The sequence below is a fragment of the Austrofundulus limnaeus genome, unplaced genomic scaffold (assembly GCF_001266775.1).
Source record: "Austrofundulus limnaeus strain Quisiro unplaced genomic scaffold, Austrofundulus_limnaeus-1.0 Scaffold32, whole genome shotgun sequence".
NCBI lineage: Eukaryota > Metazoa > Chordata > Actinopteri > Cyprinodontiformes > Rivulidae > Austrofundulus > Austrofundulus limnaeus.
The window spans coordinates 1,384,658-1,401,995 of record NW_013952434.1 but is presented as its reverse complement, the minus strand read 5'-3'; the positions used below and the strand labels follow the sequence as shown (position 1 = coordinate 1,401,995).

General features: G+C 39.8%; 1 protein-coding gene across 2 annotated transcripts; it reads right to left on the bottom strand.

Annotated features, from left to right (window-relative positions):
- Positions 1–1,217: 1,217 nt before the first annotated feature.
- On the bottom strand, positions 1,218–17,154 carry si:ch211-13c6.2 (uncharacterized). Of its 2 annotated transcripts, XR_001310042.1 has the most exons (14): positions 17,005–17,154; positions 16,329–16,397; positions 13,488–13,512; positions 7,809–7,895; positions 7,588–7,727; positions 7,389–7,508; positions 7,242–7,290; positions 6,201–7,119; positions 5,983–6,103; positions 5,809–5,874; positions 5,627–5,728; positions 5,311–5,515; positions 4,611–4,791; positions 1,926–2,013 (listed from the first exon to the last, which is right to left on the bottom strand). XR_001310042.1 is itself a non-coding variant. In XM_014005751.1 (13 exons), exons 1-13 carry the CDS (start codon positions 17,062–17,064, stop codon positions 1,808–1,810), a joined length of 2,169 nt encoding a protein of 722 aa, XP_013861205.1. In that variant the 5' UTR covers positions 17,065–17,149; the 3' UTR covers positions 1,218–1,807. The 2 variants fall into 2 exon arrangements, 1 of the variants encoding a protein (XP_013861205.1); XM_014005751.1 differs by lacking the exon at positions 4,611–4,791 and having other exon boundaries at positions 1,218–2,013; positions 17,005–17,149.
- Between the last annotated feature and the right edge of the window lie 184 nt (positions 17,155–17,338).

Below are 17,338 nucleotides of genomic sequence, written 5' to 3'. Positions count from 1 at the left end.
ACACACACACACACACACACACACACACACACACCTACCATGTGACAAATCTAAAGTTCTTGTCAGAAGCAGAAAAAAACGATGAATGCTGAATCGCTGCCTCAGCGACAGGCACTCAGACAGTTCCCTCAGTTGGCAGATTTCTAACTGGATAATAACATTTACCTCCAGCACWAAATCCACAAATGCAGAGTCTGGAGTAGTGGCATAATCGTGATCTGAATGTCTAGTCTATACACCAGCTGTTGTGCTAGCTTCCTCCTCGCTGTCTTCTGGAGGTGGTCTTATGCTCTCTCGGGTCTTGGCAGTGAAGGGGGTAATTGTACAGCTACCTTCTTTAATCTCTGCCTTCCCATTCCTGACGCAAGCTCTTGAACATCCTCTGATTTGAAATGTCGACTACAAACGCGAGTGTGAGCTTTTATAGCTAAGTTTTCGCTGCATATAGCCATGATCCGTTGTTGTCACATTTACTCCAAGAGGAAAACTAACTACTCTATGGTACCTGCTGATCAGTGGAACACTCTGGGTATGTTTTTGAAAAGGGAATGACATTATAACATGATATAAAGCTCAAAGAGTCAATTTTACATAATTACCCACCTTTAAAAATGTGCAAAACAGTGATTTCTGTAATAAGTATTAATAAAAAAAATTTTCACGTGTCATGCACCCTAACAGGTGCCCAGCCCACATGGGCTTACAAGACACAATAAAACATATACACACACATACATATATACATACATATACTCACTAATCCATAATCTTTTTTATCATTCATAACAGTAAAACCCATGATTCATGGGTTTATGAGTGTAGGCATGTATGTATGTATGTATATCTTTATATATGTATGGGTATGTGTATACTTTCACATACGCCCTCCATGTATTTTATCCATTTATTTTTCAGGTGAGCGGACAGATGTTGGGTGTGTGGTYCTGTTTTGTTGGYGTATATTTAATATACTTCTAATCGCTATTTCAATCTTTCTATCTTTKTAATTACTTCTCTCGGTTTTTCTGTCTCTATTTTCTCTTCACTTAAAAAAGGTCACTGATGATGAAGAAATACATAAGCTAAATAAACTAATATTTAGTTTTGTTTTCTACTGAAGTGACAAAAAACATGTATCATGATGAAAAATTACATATTTTCTTGAACTGTGCCTGAACAAAAATGTTTTGAAATGATCTAACAAGAATTTTGTGTCATTTAATAATGTAACAGTTAATTTTTAATTTTGGTTTAAGTTGATACAATAAGGTCATACTCATCTTTTTAGCTAGTGAATCAAAAACAAAATTTATTGAATAACTTGCTAACTATGGACATTCACATAACCTGACATTTTGAACGTCATCTTTCAACAATGGCCACATCTTAAAGTTGTTTAGTCAAAGTTCTATAAACAAAGTACAAATTATTTTTAGATTGATTTCACTAAGCATGTCCTGCACAGTATACACCTGAAATTCAGCATGTTTATCCTAAATTAAAACAAATTGACAATTGTCTGCAATAAAAAGTAAATACACACAATACAGCAAACACAAAATTACAATTTTTGCAAAGAATGATTTCTACAAAAAGTTTGAACTGCAATAGACATGCATTTAACATTGCTAGCATGAACACAGACATGAGCATTAAAAAATAATAAATCTACACAATTACACAAATTAAGCAAGTCAGCTAAAACAACCCAACAAATGTAAACGATTTAGTTCTTTCATACTTCAAAAAAAAATCTTTTGAATTTGTACTTTCATATCACAGAACATCCAGATTTTTTTGCGAATAATTATTTTCTTGCCACGAGTTCCAGGAGGGCAGAGGTGATCTTGTCCAGATTATTGGAGTAGCGAGCGTCTCTTTGCGCCCTGCTGTCCTGCTCCATTTGGTGAGGAGGTGCAGAGGAGTGCGGGTCGAAGAACTCTCCCTCTGCAGGCTGGAAGTCTTGAGGGTGCATGGATTCTTGAAACCTCTCGGGATAAAAAGATGGTTCATCTAAAAAATAAAAATAAATAAATAAAATAAAATTGATGATTATTGTTAGCAACCAAATTAATCTTAAAGTTTTACAGTACATTTATAAACACACAGTTCAAAGTAGCTTCTCTATTGTTATCAATTTTAAAAGAGAATCTCAGGAAAAATACGTTAGATAAACACGTAAGGACTGAATGAATGAATGAATGAATGAATGAATGACCTAAAACAAGGTTAAAGGGCCCTGCATACGTACTTTAGGTGCTGAACATTTACCATTTATAGCTGCTCCTTTCATAAGATTATAACACAAAGATCCCAACAATGTTCTATATTTTACAGCACCCACAGCCCATCTATTCATCTAGAAACTCCAATATCAGCTCATCTCTGATCCCACCGAGGTCTTTTAAGGTTCTTTTAGAAACTTCTGTAGGATCAGTCTCAGTGTAACTTCTTTTCACTATGACACAAACTACATTGTGGAATGAATAAACCTACAAAATATGATTTTCTTCAGAACATGAAGGCATCATTGGCCTAATAACATCTTGAGCTACTGAGCATGTYGATCAGAACACTCCTGCCGTAGAAGGAAAACAAACCACAGGATTTCCACAGTCAGAAAGTCTTGCCAACGTCTGATCCCTCCTCTATTTCTGACTTCAAAACTCTGGCAGAAGTGGTGCATAATCTCCGCTGTGGCAGCAGAGCTTTTAAAAACATAATTAAAACCCATCGTGAGAATTCATCCATCTTTGGCAAAAAAAAAAAAAAGGCGAAATCTAAAAACAATTACTTCTGCATTAGTTTCTCTTGATGCATTTGATGACGCAAGTCCGTAGCTAATATAAGTTCACCCTGATAASAGAAAAGATGAGTTCAGCTTAGGCTACAACAGGTCGGCCCTATGTATTTCAAAAATGTCCCGTAAATGGGCTGTTCATGTTTCATTTGTTTTTCAGCAGTTCTGTGAACTTTCACTGATCATTTCTGTCTGTTTAGGCATTTCATCTATTATCATGTTTAATTCTTGCTCACTGCAGGGACAAAAACTATTATGAGACAAAATGCAGAAGTTGTGTGAGGCTAAGTTCACATGAAGAAAGTAAGTAGCAGCCAAGAGCTTCGGATGAAATGCACATGATCAACTGTTGCTCAGACAGAAATCTTTGGGAACAGGTACCATTGTTATATTTGTCAACCAAGAGTAAATGTCTTTGCTGAAAGTCATCTGGTTTTTGAACAGGACGGGGAGTGCTTGCAGTTTGAAGAGCAGAACAATTTCCATCCATCTATCATTTTAACCTGCTTCTTCCTTTCAGGGTCATAAGGGTCAGTGATGCTCATGTCCAGTAGTCACTGCGCGAGGAKGGGTGGTGTACACCAGTGGTTCCCAAACTTTTGATCTTCTGACCCACAAAATATCCATGGCAAAAACTTGTGACCCCAAATATTACTGGTCTGAGTACACGAACTTTGTTAATAACCCTAAAAACACAGGCTTTTTGACAATCTAAACAGCTTGTACACAAATATAAATACTTATTTTTACTTATTTTGTGTTTTTGTAATAATTATAGGGAAAATATTACATCAGCAATTATTTTATTACCCTTTAAATTGATTTCTGGAGATTATCCAAGGTGCTTCATGACCCATAATTGGGTCCCAAGCCCAACTTTGGGAACCAAAGTGCAGTGGTTCCCAAAGCTTTCAGCTTTTGACCCACAAAATAACAGCAGCAGAGACCTGTGCCCCCAACTATGTTTGGATGATAAACATTTGTATCAGGTCAACAAAACATGGGCATAGAAACAATATTTTTATACACATTTATCCATTTTAAATACACTAACCTCACTCCTTTGTAACAACTAGGGCAAAAATGTAATTAATTCAGAAAATCTTTTCAGGACCCCACCTTGATGTTTCGGGACCCCACTTTGGGAAACACTGGTGTACACCCTAGACAGGTCGCAGGCCCAGCACAGACCACATAGAGTCAAAGGAGACAAACAATGGTTCTCTTTCCCACTCACAACCAGGGATTAGTTAGAGTTGCCAATTAGCCTAACGCTACGTTCACACCGAACGCGTTTTGAGCTGCAGGAGCAGCCGATTTACATGCAAAGTCTATGGTGGACGTGCCTCTAGGGGTCTCGCAGCGCAAGTCTGTTTAGCATGGCGGGCAAGGAAGCGGAAGGTAGCGGAAAAGTGTTTTCCGTGCATGCGGTGCGTCCAAAGCAGCCGACGCTGGAGTTCAAAAATCTGAACTTTTGCTGCTCGACGCGCAGCGTCAACCAATCAGAGACTCGTTTTTCCACATGACGGTTTYCTGAATGTTGCCCACTAAACCGAAACAGACGGACAGGAGCTCTTTAGCTGAAATAGACAGTCTGCAGTTGGTGTTCTGGCTGGAGATATCAGCACCGATGTGGTCAGCAGCTCGCTGAGCTCGGGACAAAAAAAAATGTCGGTCAGCTCACAGCTCCTGGAGTGGTGAAACTAACCAAACAAACCGCCTCTAAATTATCTGGTGAGTTTATTATCTGGTGTGCGCAACGTTCGCTTGCTCTTTAGCAAATAAAGCAAAGCCATTTTATTTATTTTACCTTTATTTCATCCAGCATCAAAGACAGACCGGAAAAAAACCAAGACGCTCCTCCCTCTTCAGACGTGCGTCTAGTCTCTGTCCCGATCTGAACGTAGAGTGTCCAACTTGAGGCGTTGGGTGCATTTTTGCTRCTCAAAACGCAGTCGGTGTGTAAGTAGCATAACATTCATGCTTTTGATCTGTGAGAGAAAACGGGAGTACTCTGAGAAAACCCAAGCGTACATGGGCCAGGACATGATCCAGCAACCTTCTTGCTGAGAGACAACAGCTCTACCAATTGAACCACCATGAACAATTCCCCTGAACAACACACACACACACACACACACAGACCTCACTGGTTCAATTGATGTCAAACTCAGGTTTGAGCAGTTTATTTATGATAATCTAAGTATTCGGAGTATTGATGTCTAAAAATGCTACAACTGCATCTTCAGAAAATAGGTTTCCATAAGGGTAGAGAGAGTAAAAAGATAAAGGAGAAAAAACTGTTCCAGAAGTACTGTTGTAGATGAACTAGATTTCTGGTTGAAACTTGAGGCACTTTTACTAGAAACTATTATATGCTCAAACTGTTTGATTTAAATAGCATCTGTCCACTTTTGTGAACTATGGTGTACAACTGTTATAAATCATATAAAGGCCATCAATGTGGTTTTGCTGACTCAWTGCCCAATCAATAATATAAATTATCATACCTTCATAACGGCCTCTGCTGGAGTCCATTTGAGCAGGATGGTTGTACTCCTGCTGACGCTCCTCAGGCATATAATCATGCTGCTCCCAACCTCTCCTATGACTGAAATTGGGATCCTCCGATCGTCTGTGGTCAGAATTGTCTCTCGGATGTGGAACTGAGTCACCGTAATTTGTGGAGCCTCCTGCTTGACTTTGGCTGTCGTACTACAACAACAACATGTCATTCATTTTGATGCTTTGTTAAGATCATCACAGTGTTTGTAAGAAATTATTCAAAAATCTATATGGTTTTTTATGTACGTGTTTACCACATACCGCAGCTTTCTCCATTTTTTTGTTTTTGAATTCTTCCAAAATACTGGAGAGTTTGCTCTTCAGGAAATTAGCCTCTTCTGCGTTCTCAATTTGAACATGTTTCTAAAATTTAAAAAAAGTACACATAATGCTGTGCAACACTGATTGCTATGAATACCACAAACTGTTAGTTATAATCTTACCAGCATGTCAAACACATCACCAGACTCAGGGCCTCCCCTGCTGTAGCTTTCACTAAAATGTGGACTCTTGAGAAAAGGGAAAGAAAATTCAGGAAGTCATCATAAAAACAGGTAAAACGCACATGTAAAAATGATAGGATATAAACTAAGATGTATAATTTTACTATTATTTACCTGTAATCCTGTGTAGTGATCTAAATATTGTGTTGACTGGGTTTCAGGTCTTAGTGGTCTCCCACCTGGTCTGGAATCCATGCCAGTTTGAGCATAAGGAGGTGCATATTCATCTCTGAACCTTAAGGAGAAATAAAAAGTTAGCAGTCTGTCACAAAACACTTGAAAACATCAGCCAGGCAGTTTTCTGGGAGACCATTCCTTCAGTTTTCACTCACGTCTCCTTTGCCTTTTTCACTTCCTCTGGCGAGGCGTCAGAGAAGCGGCTTCTTCGTTTATTCTTTCTCTCGTCCTTTTCTCCACCTTTCAAGAAACGCCTGAAAGGCTCTGGTATATTTGACGCGGGACTGAAAACCTCCACGTGTCTCTGACCTGAAGGGGGTCGGTTAGGCCCAGCATTGTCAAATGCCTTCTCTTGATATTGATCTCTCATTTCGTGGTGATATTCTTTGATTAGCCTTTGCTCATGCGATCGATCGGTATCCAGAGATGAAGATAAGCTCCTCCTCTTGATCTCTGGTTCACTGGATCCTTGCCTTTTTGCTCCTGCCATGTTGTTGTGTGGAAGTGACCCGTCCATGAAGCGCATCTGTTCATCGCCTTCAGGGTACATCATCTGAGAGGAGGGCTGATATCCATGAGAGCGGACTTGGCCGCGCCGCACTTCTTCAGAGTAGAACTCCTCTAGAGCATCTCTTTCTGGATAAGGTCTTTTCAATGGAGGAGCTCCTGCTGGGTAATAATTTGAATCCTGAGCTTGGCCATGAGGCATCTGCTCTCCATAGCCATACCTCGGAACGTTGTGTGGCCCAGGCATCCAACTGCTTTGTGGTTTTTCACCATATTCGTTTTCAAATGGATCATAAACATCAGGATTCCTGAACTCCTTTCGGTAATCAAAACCTTCTCTGTAGTCTGACCTTCCTGGTTTCTCTTCCAAACGATTATGACTGGCTGCGTCTCCTCCTCCAAACCATTTTTTCATGGGAGGTTCATCTGGATAAAACTTGGGATTTTCCTGAAAACCTGAAAGCTTCTTTTTTTCTTTGTAATCAAGATCAGGTAAGAGTGATGGTGCACCATAGTGGGCATTTTCTGGGATGTTTTGGTTTCTTTTCTGTCTCTGGTTTGGAGGAACTGTGGGGAAAATATATATAGTCATTTCATTTACTGTGCAAAATATAAGACAGACACAAACATCTTAGATCATCCCTAATTCCTTTGTACTTTGACATTTTCAAATACAGAATTGTTTATACCTCTTGTGATGTTTAAACTTCCCTCAACCACTTTTTTTCTTAAGAGCAGCTGAAACATAAACGCAAACAAGAAAATTTACAAGAAATATTATTGTGATACCATATATTTCATAATACTCAACATGTCTAATAATCTGCATCTCTTACCTTTGGAGTTCCTCGTCCATCCTGTCTCTCAACGATCTCAGCTTTGGCTCGAATGCTTTTCCCAACTTGGGTTTTTGCAGTTAGATGATCCCAGGTGACCAAGTCTGGCCGTTCAACCTCCTACAAAAATACAAATGCTTTATAGACTCAGTAAAAATCTAAACTGATAGTCAAAACAAGAACATTCACAGTGCTTTACCACATATTTCTGACGATGTTTTCGTCCAATCACATGGCAGATCATTTCCACGATGACTCCAGCCTGATTGCATAACCTGCAATTGTACTTGGGGCCAAGTTGTGGCTCAAACGATGGCACCTCTTCAAAAAAATTTAAACCTAAGGCAAAATTGAGGGGAAAAAATTAAATTATATAGAATGCAATGTCGACTGTCAAATGCATAAAACAAAAGTATTTACCAATTATAGGTTCATCAAGATTCAAATATTCCAGATACTCCACAATGTCCTTAAACTTGGGTACAATGTGTTGTCGTATAGCCTTCCCTGAAAAGAACAAATGGCATTAGTGACTGAAATAGTACAAAGAAAAATGTTGGTAGTGGTACAAAGTAGTTTTGCACATCTTTAAAGTGCCTGTGACATCAAATTTTTGTAATACATCCGAATGCGTTTTTAGAAAGGGGACATTGATAAAATATTGCAAATAAATATCATGTAGCTGAGATGAACAGTTGTTCAGATATTTGCCTGTAAAGTTACAGGAAGTGATGTCAAAGGGGAATGTCTGCATGTGAACAGAGTTTTGCTAAAATGGCTAACAACAACCCAGACTGTAAAGAGGAATCTGATGTTTCTTTAGTTTATTTTGAGTCACTACCAGAGAGATGAAGAGTCAGAGTTCAAATAATATTGTTTTAATAAACAAAGACCAGAGAGTTTTCTTTGTTAAAGAGTTCCCCTTTGATGTCACTTCCTGTTTCACTTTGGCTGAGCCAAGTTCAAAAGAAAATATGCCAGTTATGGGACAAAATGGGTTAAATCATATGTATTATTCCAACTTTCTTAAATATAAAGATGTTTACTTTGACTTTATGTATTTGAAGAATATGCACGTCACAGGCACTTTAACTGTCTTTAGGTTGTTTTGTTTTGTCTCCCAAAATCATGGCGGGATAGACTGAAGGTGTTGAAGGAAAGTACCTTCGTTGAAACAAACAACGGGTGTCAATTTTGGCTATATACAGTGGGGAAAATAAGTATTTAGTCAGTCACCAATTGTGCAAGTTCTCCCACTTAAAAAGATGAGAGAGGCCTGTAATTGACATCATAGGTAGACCTCAACTATGAGAGACAAAATGTGAAAATTTTTTTTGAGAAAATCATTTTGTCTGACTTTTAAAGAATTTTGTTGCAAATAATGGTGGAAAATAAGTATTTGGTCACCTACAAACAAGCAAGATTTCTGGCTGTCACAGACCTGTAACTTCTTTTTTAAGAGGCTCCTCTTTCCCCCACTCATTACCTGTATTAATGGCACCTGTTTGAAGTCGTTAACAGTATAAAAAACACCTGCCCACAACCTCAAACAGTCACACTCCAAACTCCACTATGGTGAAGACGAAAGAGCTGTCGGAGGACACCAGAAACCGAATTGTAGACCTGCACCAGGCTGGGAAGACTGAATCTGCAATAGGCAAGCAGCTTGGTGTGAAGAAATCTACTGTGGGAGCGATAATCAGAAAATGGAAGACATAAAAGACCACAACAATCTCCCTCGATCTGGGGCTCCACGCAAGATCTCAGCCCGTGGGGTCAAAATGATCACAAGAACGGTGAGGAAAAATCCCAGAACCACAAGGGGGGATCTAGTGAATGACCTGCAGAAAGCTGGGACCAATGTTACAAAGGCTACCATCAGCAACACACTACGACGCCAGGGACTCAGATCTTGCAGTGCCAGACGTGTCCCCCTGCTTAAGCCAGTCCATATCCAGGCACCTCTGAAGTTTGCTAGAGAGCATTTGGATGTTCCGGAAGAGTATTGGGAGAATGTCATRTGGTCAGATGAAACCAAAGTAGAACTATTTGGTAAAAACACAACTCGTCGTGTTTGGAGGAAAGTGAATGCGGAGTTGCATCCAAAGAACACCATACCAACTGTGAAGCATGGGGGTGGCAACATCATGCTTTGGGGCTGTTTCTCTGCAAAGGGACCAGGACGACTGGTCCGTGTACATGAAAGAATGAATGGGGCCATGTATTGTGAGATTTTGGGTGCAAACCTCCTTCCATCAGCACAGCAAGGGCAATGAAGATGAAACGTGGCTGGGTTTTTCAGCATGACAATGATCCCAAGCACACTGCCAGGGCAACAAAGGAGTGGCTTCGTAAGAAACATTTCAAAGTCCTGGAGTGGCCTAGCCAGTCTCCCGATCTCAAACCCATCGAAAACCTTTGGGAGTTGAAAGTCCGTGTTGCCCGTCGACAGCCCCAAAACATAACTGCTCTAGAGGAGATCTGCATGGAGGAATGGGCCAACATACCAGCAACAGTGTGTGCCAACCTTGGGAAGACTTACAGAAAACGTTTGACCTCTGTCATTGCCAACAAAGGATATACAACAAAGTATTGAGATGAACTTTTGTTATTGACCAAATACTTATTTTCCACCATTATTTGCAAAAAAATTCTTTAAAAGTCAGACAAAATTATTTTCTCAAATTTTTTTTCACATTTTGTTTCTCATAGTTGAGGTCTACCTATGATGTCAATTACAGGCCTCTCTCATCTTTTTAAGTGGGAGAACTTGCACAATTGGTGACTGACTAAATACTTATTTTCCCCACTGTATGTTTGTTTTGTTAAAGGAGCAGAAATTCTGATGTAAAATAGAATATCTCTTCATAGCACAGTTTAGAAAACGTGCACAGGAGCTGTTCGGCCATTTCTGTGGTGATGTCTTCAATGTGCCCAAAAATTAAAATAAAGTTTACAAAGAACGCAAATATCACATTTGTTTCAAATCAATCTTCATTCAGATAGATGAAATGTACAGCTTTTTCAATGTTAAATACTGTACCTTTTTTGTAAGCTAATTATCTGTAACCAACTCCGTAATGTGGGTGGGAGTAGAAGTCATTAGAGCAGGGCTATTCAACATCCGGCTCACAAGTGACCAAAGTTCGGCCAGCATATTGGTTTATTCATCTCTTAAGCCCAAAGCCCTGGTTTTCTACTTTAATTACTTTAAGTTCTTTTAGTTAAACATAGAAATGTTTGGTATCTACAGAAACATCAGAATCTTGGCTAGAAGCTGGTAAAAAACATTTCTATAAACAATGAAGACAGTTAAAACTACCTACAAGCAGTTGAAGATAAAATAATGAAAGTGAAAATAAAATTGGTTTAAAAATTTGGCAAGTCAGAGATGTCAAAATATTATTTGTGTCAATTAATAGGAGGCATAATGTGTTCTTTTTGTTTTTGATAATGTGTAATTATCACTACTTTTACAGGGTTCTGTATGTTGTATTCGTGATTAAATGCAGCAAAATAAACTAATTCAAAGGTAACAGATCTTTGTAATACTTGGTTTATTTACATAATAACTTTAATTGCTGGATGTTCGGCCCCTCAGCTGTTGACCGGCAGTAACTGTGGCCCCCGGAGCAATTTAGTTGAATAGCCCTGCATTAGAGTCTCATTCCCTTTATTGGTAGTAAAATGGTTTTAAAGGTTGTATTTTAGTTAAATCTCGTGTTGTTTAATCTACTACCTGGAAGAAGTCACTCCATCAAATTTAAAAGAAAAAAAGTGTGTCCAACCGTAATTGACAGTTACGGTTTAAAGATTAGAGAAGGGGGAAATGGATTCATTTTTTGGAAGTCCAGTAAAGTTTCTTTTTCGGTTGGGCTGTCTGACTTAGTGGTTTGGTTCTTCCTTTATGAACAGTATGTAATGCTCAACTACAATACGGCCGTGGGTCAAAACATTGCAAAAATGGCAATGTCTTCTTTTTTGTTGGCCTCCACTTCACGGCTTTGTTCATCACCAGGAAAATCTCATTAGTGAAATGGATTTTTTATGATGGATTTACAAACTACAAATACTTTGTAGTTTCATAAATACATATTGAAACAAAATCGTGTTTGTCTAATTTAATTTGATGAAGCAATTTCCTTCTTCAGATTCCAGGAGATCAATCAAGATTTGCAAGGGTCTGCAGAAACAGTCACATCTTCTTAAGGCCATCCAGAAGAGGGATCCCACTAGTTTCAGCAATCTGTGCAGATAACACGCACAATCTCCATTGCAGCTATTCATGCACTACCCATGAGCAGCACTGAAACACCAGGTAAAACGGATTGAAGTAGCCGAGATCCCAGCATTTCAACTCCTCTTCCATCACTGTATCATGGCTAAACTTAGAAGGATCTGGGACACTGGTGTTGTGTGGACGGTTTCTGCTTCTCGGTCTGGATGGAAAAAGACTCCAATCTGTTCAGCAGGACAGCTAATCAGAGATGTTGCTATGAAGACAGAATTAAGTTAAAAACAAAAACCACAGAAGCCTCTTACTTCATGCTGCATTTGTTTGCCTTTAACTGAAAAAGGAAATCGATCAGTTATCTTCTGAATCTTCCAGTGTCAGGTCAGCCCAGACTCTCTTCACAGCCATCTCTTCTGGGAGGACTCCAARACACCACTGAGATGTAGTGTCCCAAGCATGTCCTAGGTCTCCACCCAGTCTCCTCCCAGTTGGATATGCCTGGTAAAAACCTCCTTAAGGAGGCATCTAGGGAGCATCCTTACCAGTTATATGAACCACCTCAACTGGCTCCTCTTGACATGGAGCTCTACTCTGAGTCTCTCCAGGATAACTGAACTTCTCGTCTTATCTCTATGAATCCAGCTACGCTGCAGAGAAAAGTCTTTTTTTTCCTTCTTTGTTTTGTCAGTCACTACCCAGAGTTTGTGACCATAGGAGAGGGGAGAAGCGTAGACATAGGGATTAACAAAGAGATTCACCTTCCAATGGGGCAGCTGTGGCCATTGGCAGTGGGTTGCCGGTTGGAACMCTGCTTTGTCCGTCTTAGTCGATGTGTCCCTGGGTAAGACCCTTCCCCCACGTTGCCTGCTGGTGATGGTCAGGCACAGAGTACGCAATACTACGCAAGATGTACCAATCCGTCTGACGATTTCATGCCCCATTCGTCCCTAATTTGTGAACAAAACGCCAAGATACTGAAAGTCCTCCACCTGAGGCAGCATCTCTCCTCCAACAAGCAGAGAACAGTCCACCTTTTTCTGACTGAGAAACAAGGAGGTGGTGGGACACCAAATAATGCCACATGATGTCAATAATCCATCTGAACAGCAAATGGATGGACAGTTGCAGGAAAAAGTGATGACGTAGTTGTTCGGTGCAGGTTAGTAAAAACCATTACAGCCTTGATGCCCAGGTTGTGGCTCCCAGCACCTCGCATCGGTACATCTGATTCTGACAGTTGGCTGCAGTTCCCTGTAGTGTATATACAATACAGTAGCTCAGACATCAACAACAGGATGTCTCCAGTCCTCCACACACTGCTGGAGGCTTCTCCCAATGTCTACCGAAAGCTCTTGGCCATATTGTAGTGCATAGACACAAAAATATGAACCAAACCTAACCTTGAACTCATTCCTGAACAGCAGTGGCCGCTGTGTCATTGTGTGCCACCATTTTCAAACTTTGCTTTTTCAAAGTTTTAGACAAGCAAAAAGTTAAGTTCACAGTTCCTGAAAATAAATTCTAGAGGATAAATGTTCAGAGTAGCTTTTGCCAAAACTTGACTTTTTTAAGTACAACTGACTTAAAGAAGTAGTCATATTTTCAGTTTAAATTGTTCTTACAGCAACACACAGGCCTAATGTAGCTACAAGGTTTTAGGTTGTTTTTAGTGTTTCCATGTGGATTATTTCAGAAACAACAAATCAAAAGGACTGTTTTGACAAAACGGCATTTCATTGTGGACAAAAATAGGTTGTGTGGGTCTAAAATAATGTCCTGGAAACCCAGGAACCAGAACAATGGATTCACCGTTGTCTCACAAGTAGTTCAATTTAAGGATTTACTTAAAGATGAAGTTTACTTACCCTCAGCGACAAGGCAATTCTCTCTCTGCCAGGAATGAAAGCAGAGCGTTAGAAATTAAGACTGTGATGAACAAACAGGACACATGTAGTTAATTTCCACTACAAACAAAAAAAAATGAGATGAAACATATGTTTCTTTTCAAATACATTTTTTTTAAAAAAACAGGTAAATAAATCATGTGAGCTGCAATAGAGGTACTTGATCTCACCAAGTATTATTGGGCCCCGTTATACTCACCTGGCCTAGACATCAGTTTAGTGTGGAAAGCACAGAAGAAGGTCTTTAATTTGTATTTGCTTCAATTCACATGCAGGTGATCAATCTGAAGTTGAACCAAATCTAACAGGGGTACTTACAGGGTCTTGGGCACACTGATGATACTACTTTATGTAAACCATAGCAGGCTTTCACATACTCACAGAAATCTTAAGTGGAACATCTGCATTTGTAGCCTTTTCTGTACAAAGATCAAGAAGTACCTCTGCAAAAAAATGTGTCCTAATATGGTCATCGATACATTTACTCTTTTATACTGACCAGAGATGATGTAGCACCAAGTCAGGGTGTGTTTTCATTTAAGTATGCGGTATGCAGACAGTGCAGAATCAAAAAAAAAAAAAAAAAAAAGGCAAAGACACCAACTTATCTGTTGCTTGTGGCTTGGCATAACTAATGTGAACCAAGACAAACCCAANTGTGTTTTCATTTAAGTATGCGGTATGCAGACAGTGTGCAAAAAAAAAAAAAAAAAAAAAAAAAACGAAGTCTAGCACTGAGTCTGTCCTTGTGGCTTGGCATAACTAATGTGAACCAAGACAAACCCAAGATTAGCTGAGGAATGCATCCTCTTGAAAGAAATTACTTCAGACTTCACTGGAGAAAAACAAACCGCATTTGTTTGTCYACAAAAATGAAGAAAACATGGGTTAAGTATGCCAGCCTTACCTAAAGATGTTGACACATCTTGTAGGAGAAAAACTTACTGTGATTCTTCGAGGAAATTGTCTAAGAAGTGATTAAGAAAGCTTTTCTCATGTTGGACTGTGTTGTAGAACACTCATTTATTGTAAGCACGGCTGAGGAAATGGAAAAAAAAATCCCTGGCCCTCTTGGGTCTGAGGCAGTATGGAAGGTTGAAGTCAACCCACCACTGGTACGCCTCTAAGCTGCAAAGTGAGGTGATGGAAGAGCTGAGATGACCAGTATGTGTAAAGGTAAGCTGGCTTGGTGGCTCAAAGTTGTGATTTGACAGATAGTCCCTGACCAGCTGAAGGCAGGATTTAGAATGAGAGAATTGTCCAGACGTCACAGTTCGTATGGTCCAGGCTTCTTCCTACTCTGCAAGACGTGAAGAAGTCTGTTCTTGCTGACACAGTTGTGAGATGTTCTTCTCTGATTAGACATTCCATACTCTATGAGAAACAGAGGCCTCTGTTCCTCATTCTCTCAGGTGAACAGATTTGCTGATGAGCACCATTGCTTACCTCGACTTGTGAAGCATGTGTTGGTGGTGACCTCACGGGGTTGTATGTCCAGCCACTGTAAAGCAGTGTACAGCACAAAAATGGGTTTCTTCCCTCCAGGGTCTCCACCTCATCAGCAGTTTGGTCTTTGCAAATTTGTCACAAAGAGATTGCCACCGTTTCCGACAGAAGGACTTTTCTGTGCACAGTTATATACGTGGTTRGGGGAGTCGTCCTGGAACCGGAAGGTCGCCGGTTCGATCCCCGTCCAGTCGACTCAGTCGTTGTGTCCTTGGGTGAGACACCTTACCCGCCTTGCCTACTGATGGTGGTCAGAGGGTCCGGTGGCACCTGTGTATGGCAGCCTCGCTTCTGTCAGTGCGCCCCAGGGCAGCTGTGGCTACAATTGTGGTTTGCCATCATCAGTGTGTGAATGTGTGTGTGCATGGGTGAATGTCTGTAGTGTGAAGCGTTTTGAGTGTCCCGGATGGATAGAAAGGCGCTACATAAATACAGTCCATTTACATGTATTGTGCTCTCCTTCCTAGGGTTCCTTGCCATTTGACTATCTTCATAAGTTTTATTAGAACATTTGTAAAGATGGCTGTATTTTCTCCTCCTCCTGTTGTGCTGGAAGCAAAGCAGTTGAAGCTAAATGAGTTGTTCAGCTGCTTTACTGCATAAACAAACACGCCCAYGACAACATTCAGATCAGTCACAGAATACTTGACACATACACCTGTGGAAAAAAAAAGTCCTGCTCAGACATTGTACACAGAGCAAGTCCTTGGAGTTAACACTAGAAGAAAATGACGTTATCGTCATGCAACTTTGTCAGCAAGAACACATTTCTTCACTTCTTGATGAGTATAAATACAGTTTTAATTTAAGTGTAAATCTCCACAAGACATGACAGGCTCAATTGGTGATTTATAAACAGCCAGAGCTGGCCTATAAAGCGACTTGTGTTTGCAGTTACATAGCATAAAAGGGCTACAAATGCTGAATTCTTGAGGTAATGCGGTAAAACATCTCACCACTGCTCAAGCTGGAGACCTGTATCCAAACCCAAGTGTTTTGAAGTACTACTTTGTGTCCTATAAAAAACAAGTGGTGGCTGTTTGTCCGGTGACAACCATCAAAATTGGTCCAACTTAAATTAAACAAGAAATTAAGAGTTCTTCTTCGAAAAATGAACAGATTACAGAACTGAAAAAAAAAAATATTTGATTGTGTTATTTTCCCTCTTCTAATTGTTCATGATGACTTTTTTCTCACCACAGATTTGACTTCTGGTATTGGTTTGGCTTTTGTTGCCATTCAATGCAACTTTCAGAGACTGCACTGTTCGCAACGTTAGTAATTTGTGCTGCGTACCTTTAGATGTGCTGGTGTGGTCAGGTGTATCTTGTACAGGGAGGTACCTCTTAGGGATTTTTCACACACCTTAAATTTAAAAAAGAAGAAAAATCAGTCAGAGTTAATAGTTTCATAATGCAATACACTAATGTTTAAAAATAAAACATTTTTTTCTTCTTCCGAGCCCCTGACAATTTGGGCATTTGTGGTGTTTTTTTAACCATACTTTCAGCATCTACTAATCAATCAATCAAAACTTTATTTGTATAGCACTTTATTTGTATAGCATAGATTAACAAAATAACCACAATACATTTCTTGACATATATTGATTTACTACTCTTTGCCTACAACACAAATCAAAGAGCATTCACTGCTTTGTACCGATTGATCATTTAAATATACCATTTGCACATTAGTTTAAATGCCAGGTAATGACCTACGCACAGCCTAAATTAGCTAAATCGTGTCTAATCGCCTAGTGTTCCGAGTGTCGTAACTTTAGTACACACTGCTTCATTTAACTAGTCCACTAGTCCAATAAAAATAGTCGAAGATGCAATAAAAATAGTCGAACTGAATGAAAAAATGGTTTCATGACGACCACTAAAAAATGGGCTAAGCTAGGTTAGCTAACCATTAAACCATTCACCAACTTCAATAGATCCACGTTAAGTAATGTTGCCCTTCTTACCACGCATTCAATATATTCATCCTCCTCCTCGTACGGCGTTTCAAGGTTGTCCGAAAGCATTTTTATTTTTTACGTGAACTTAGCTCTCAAAACAGCTAAATCAGCGGAGCTTATAGCTAGCAGTAGTAGTTAGAGCGACGATCTGCGCGCAATGGTTTGCGGGATTGTTTAGGGGGCAACTTGGAGTACTTCCGGTGTGTTCGAGTACGCCTTCTACACAGCTCACATGAGCGGAGCTGTTACGGACAAGAGCCACAGCAGTAAAAATGATTCACCGGTACTGAAATCGAACGCACCACACACTGTAGGGGTTTAATGCACGCCTTCTGCTGGT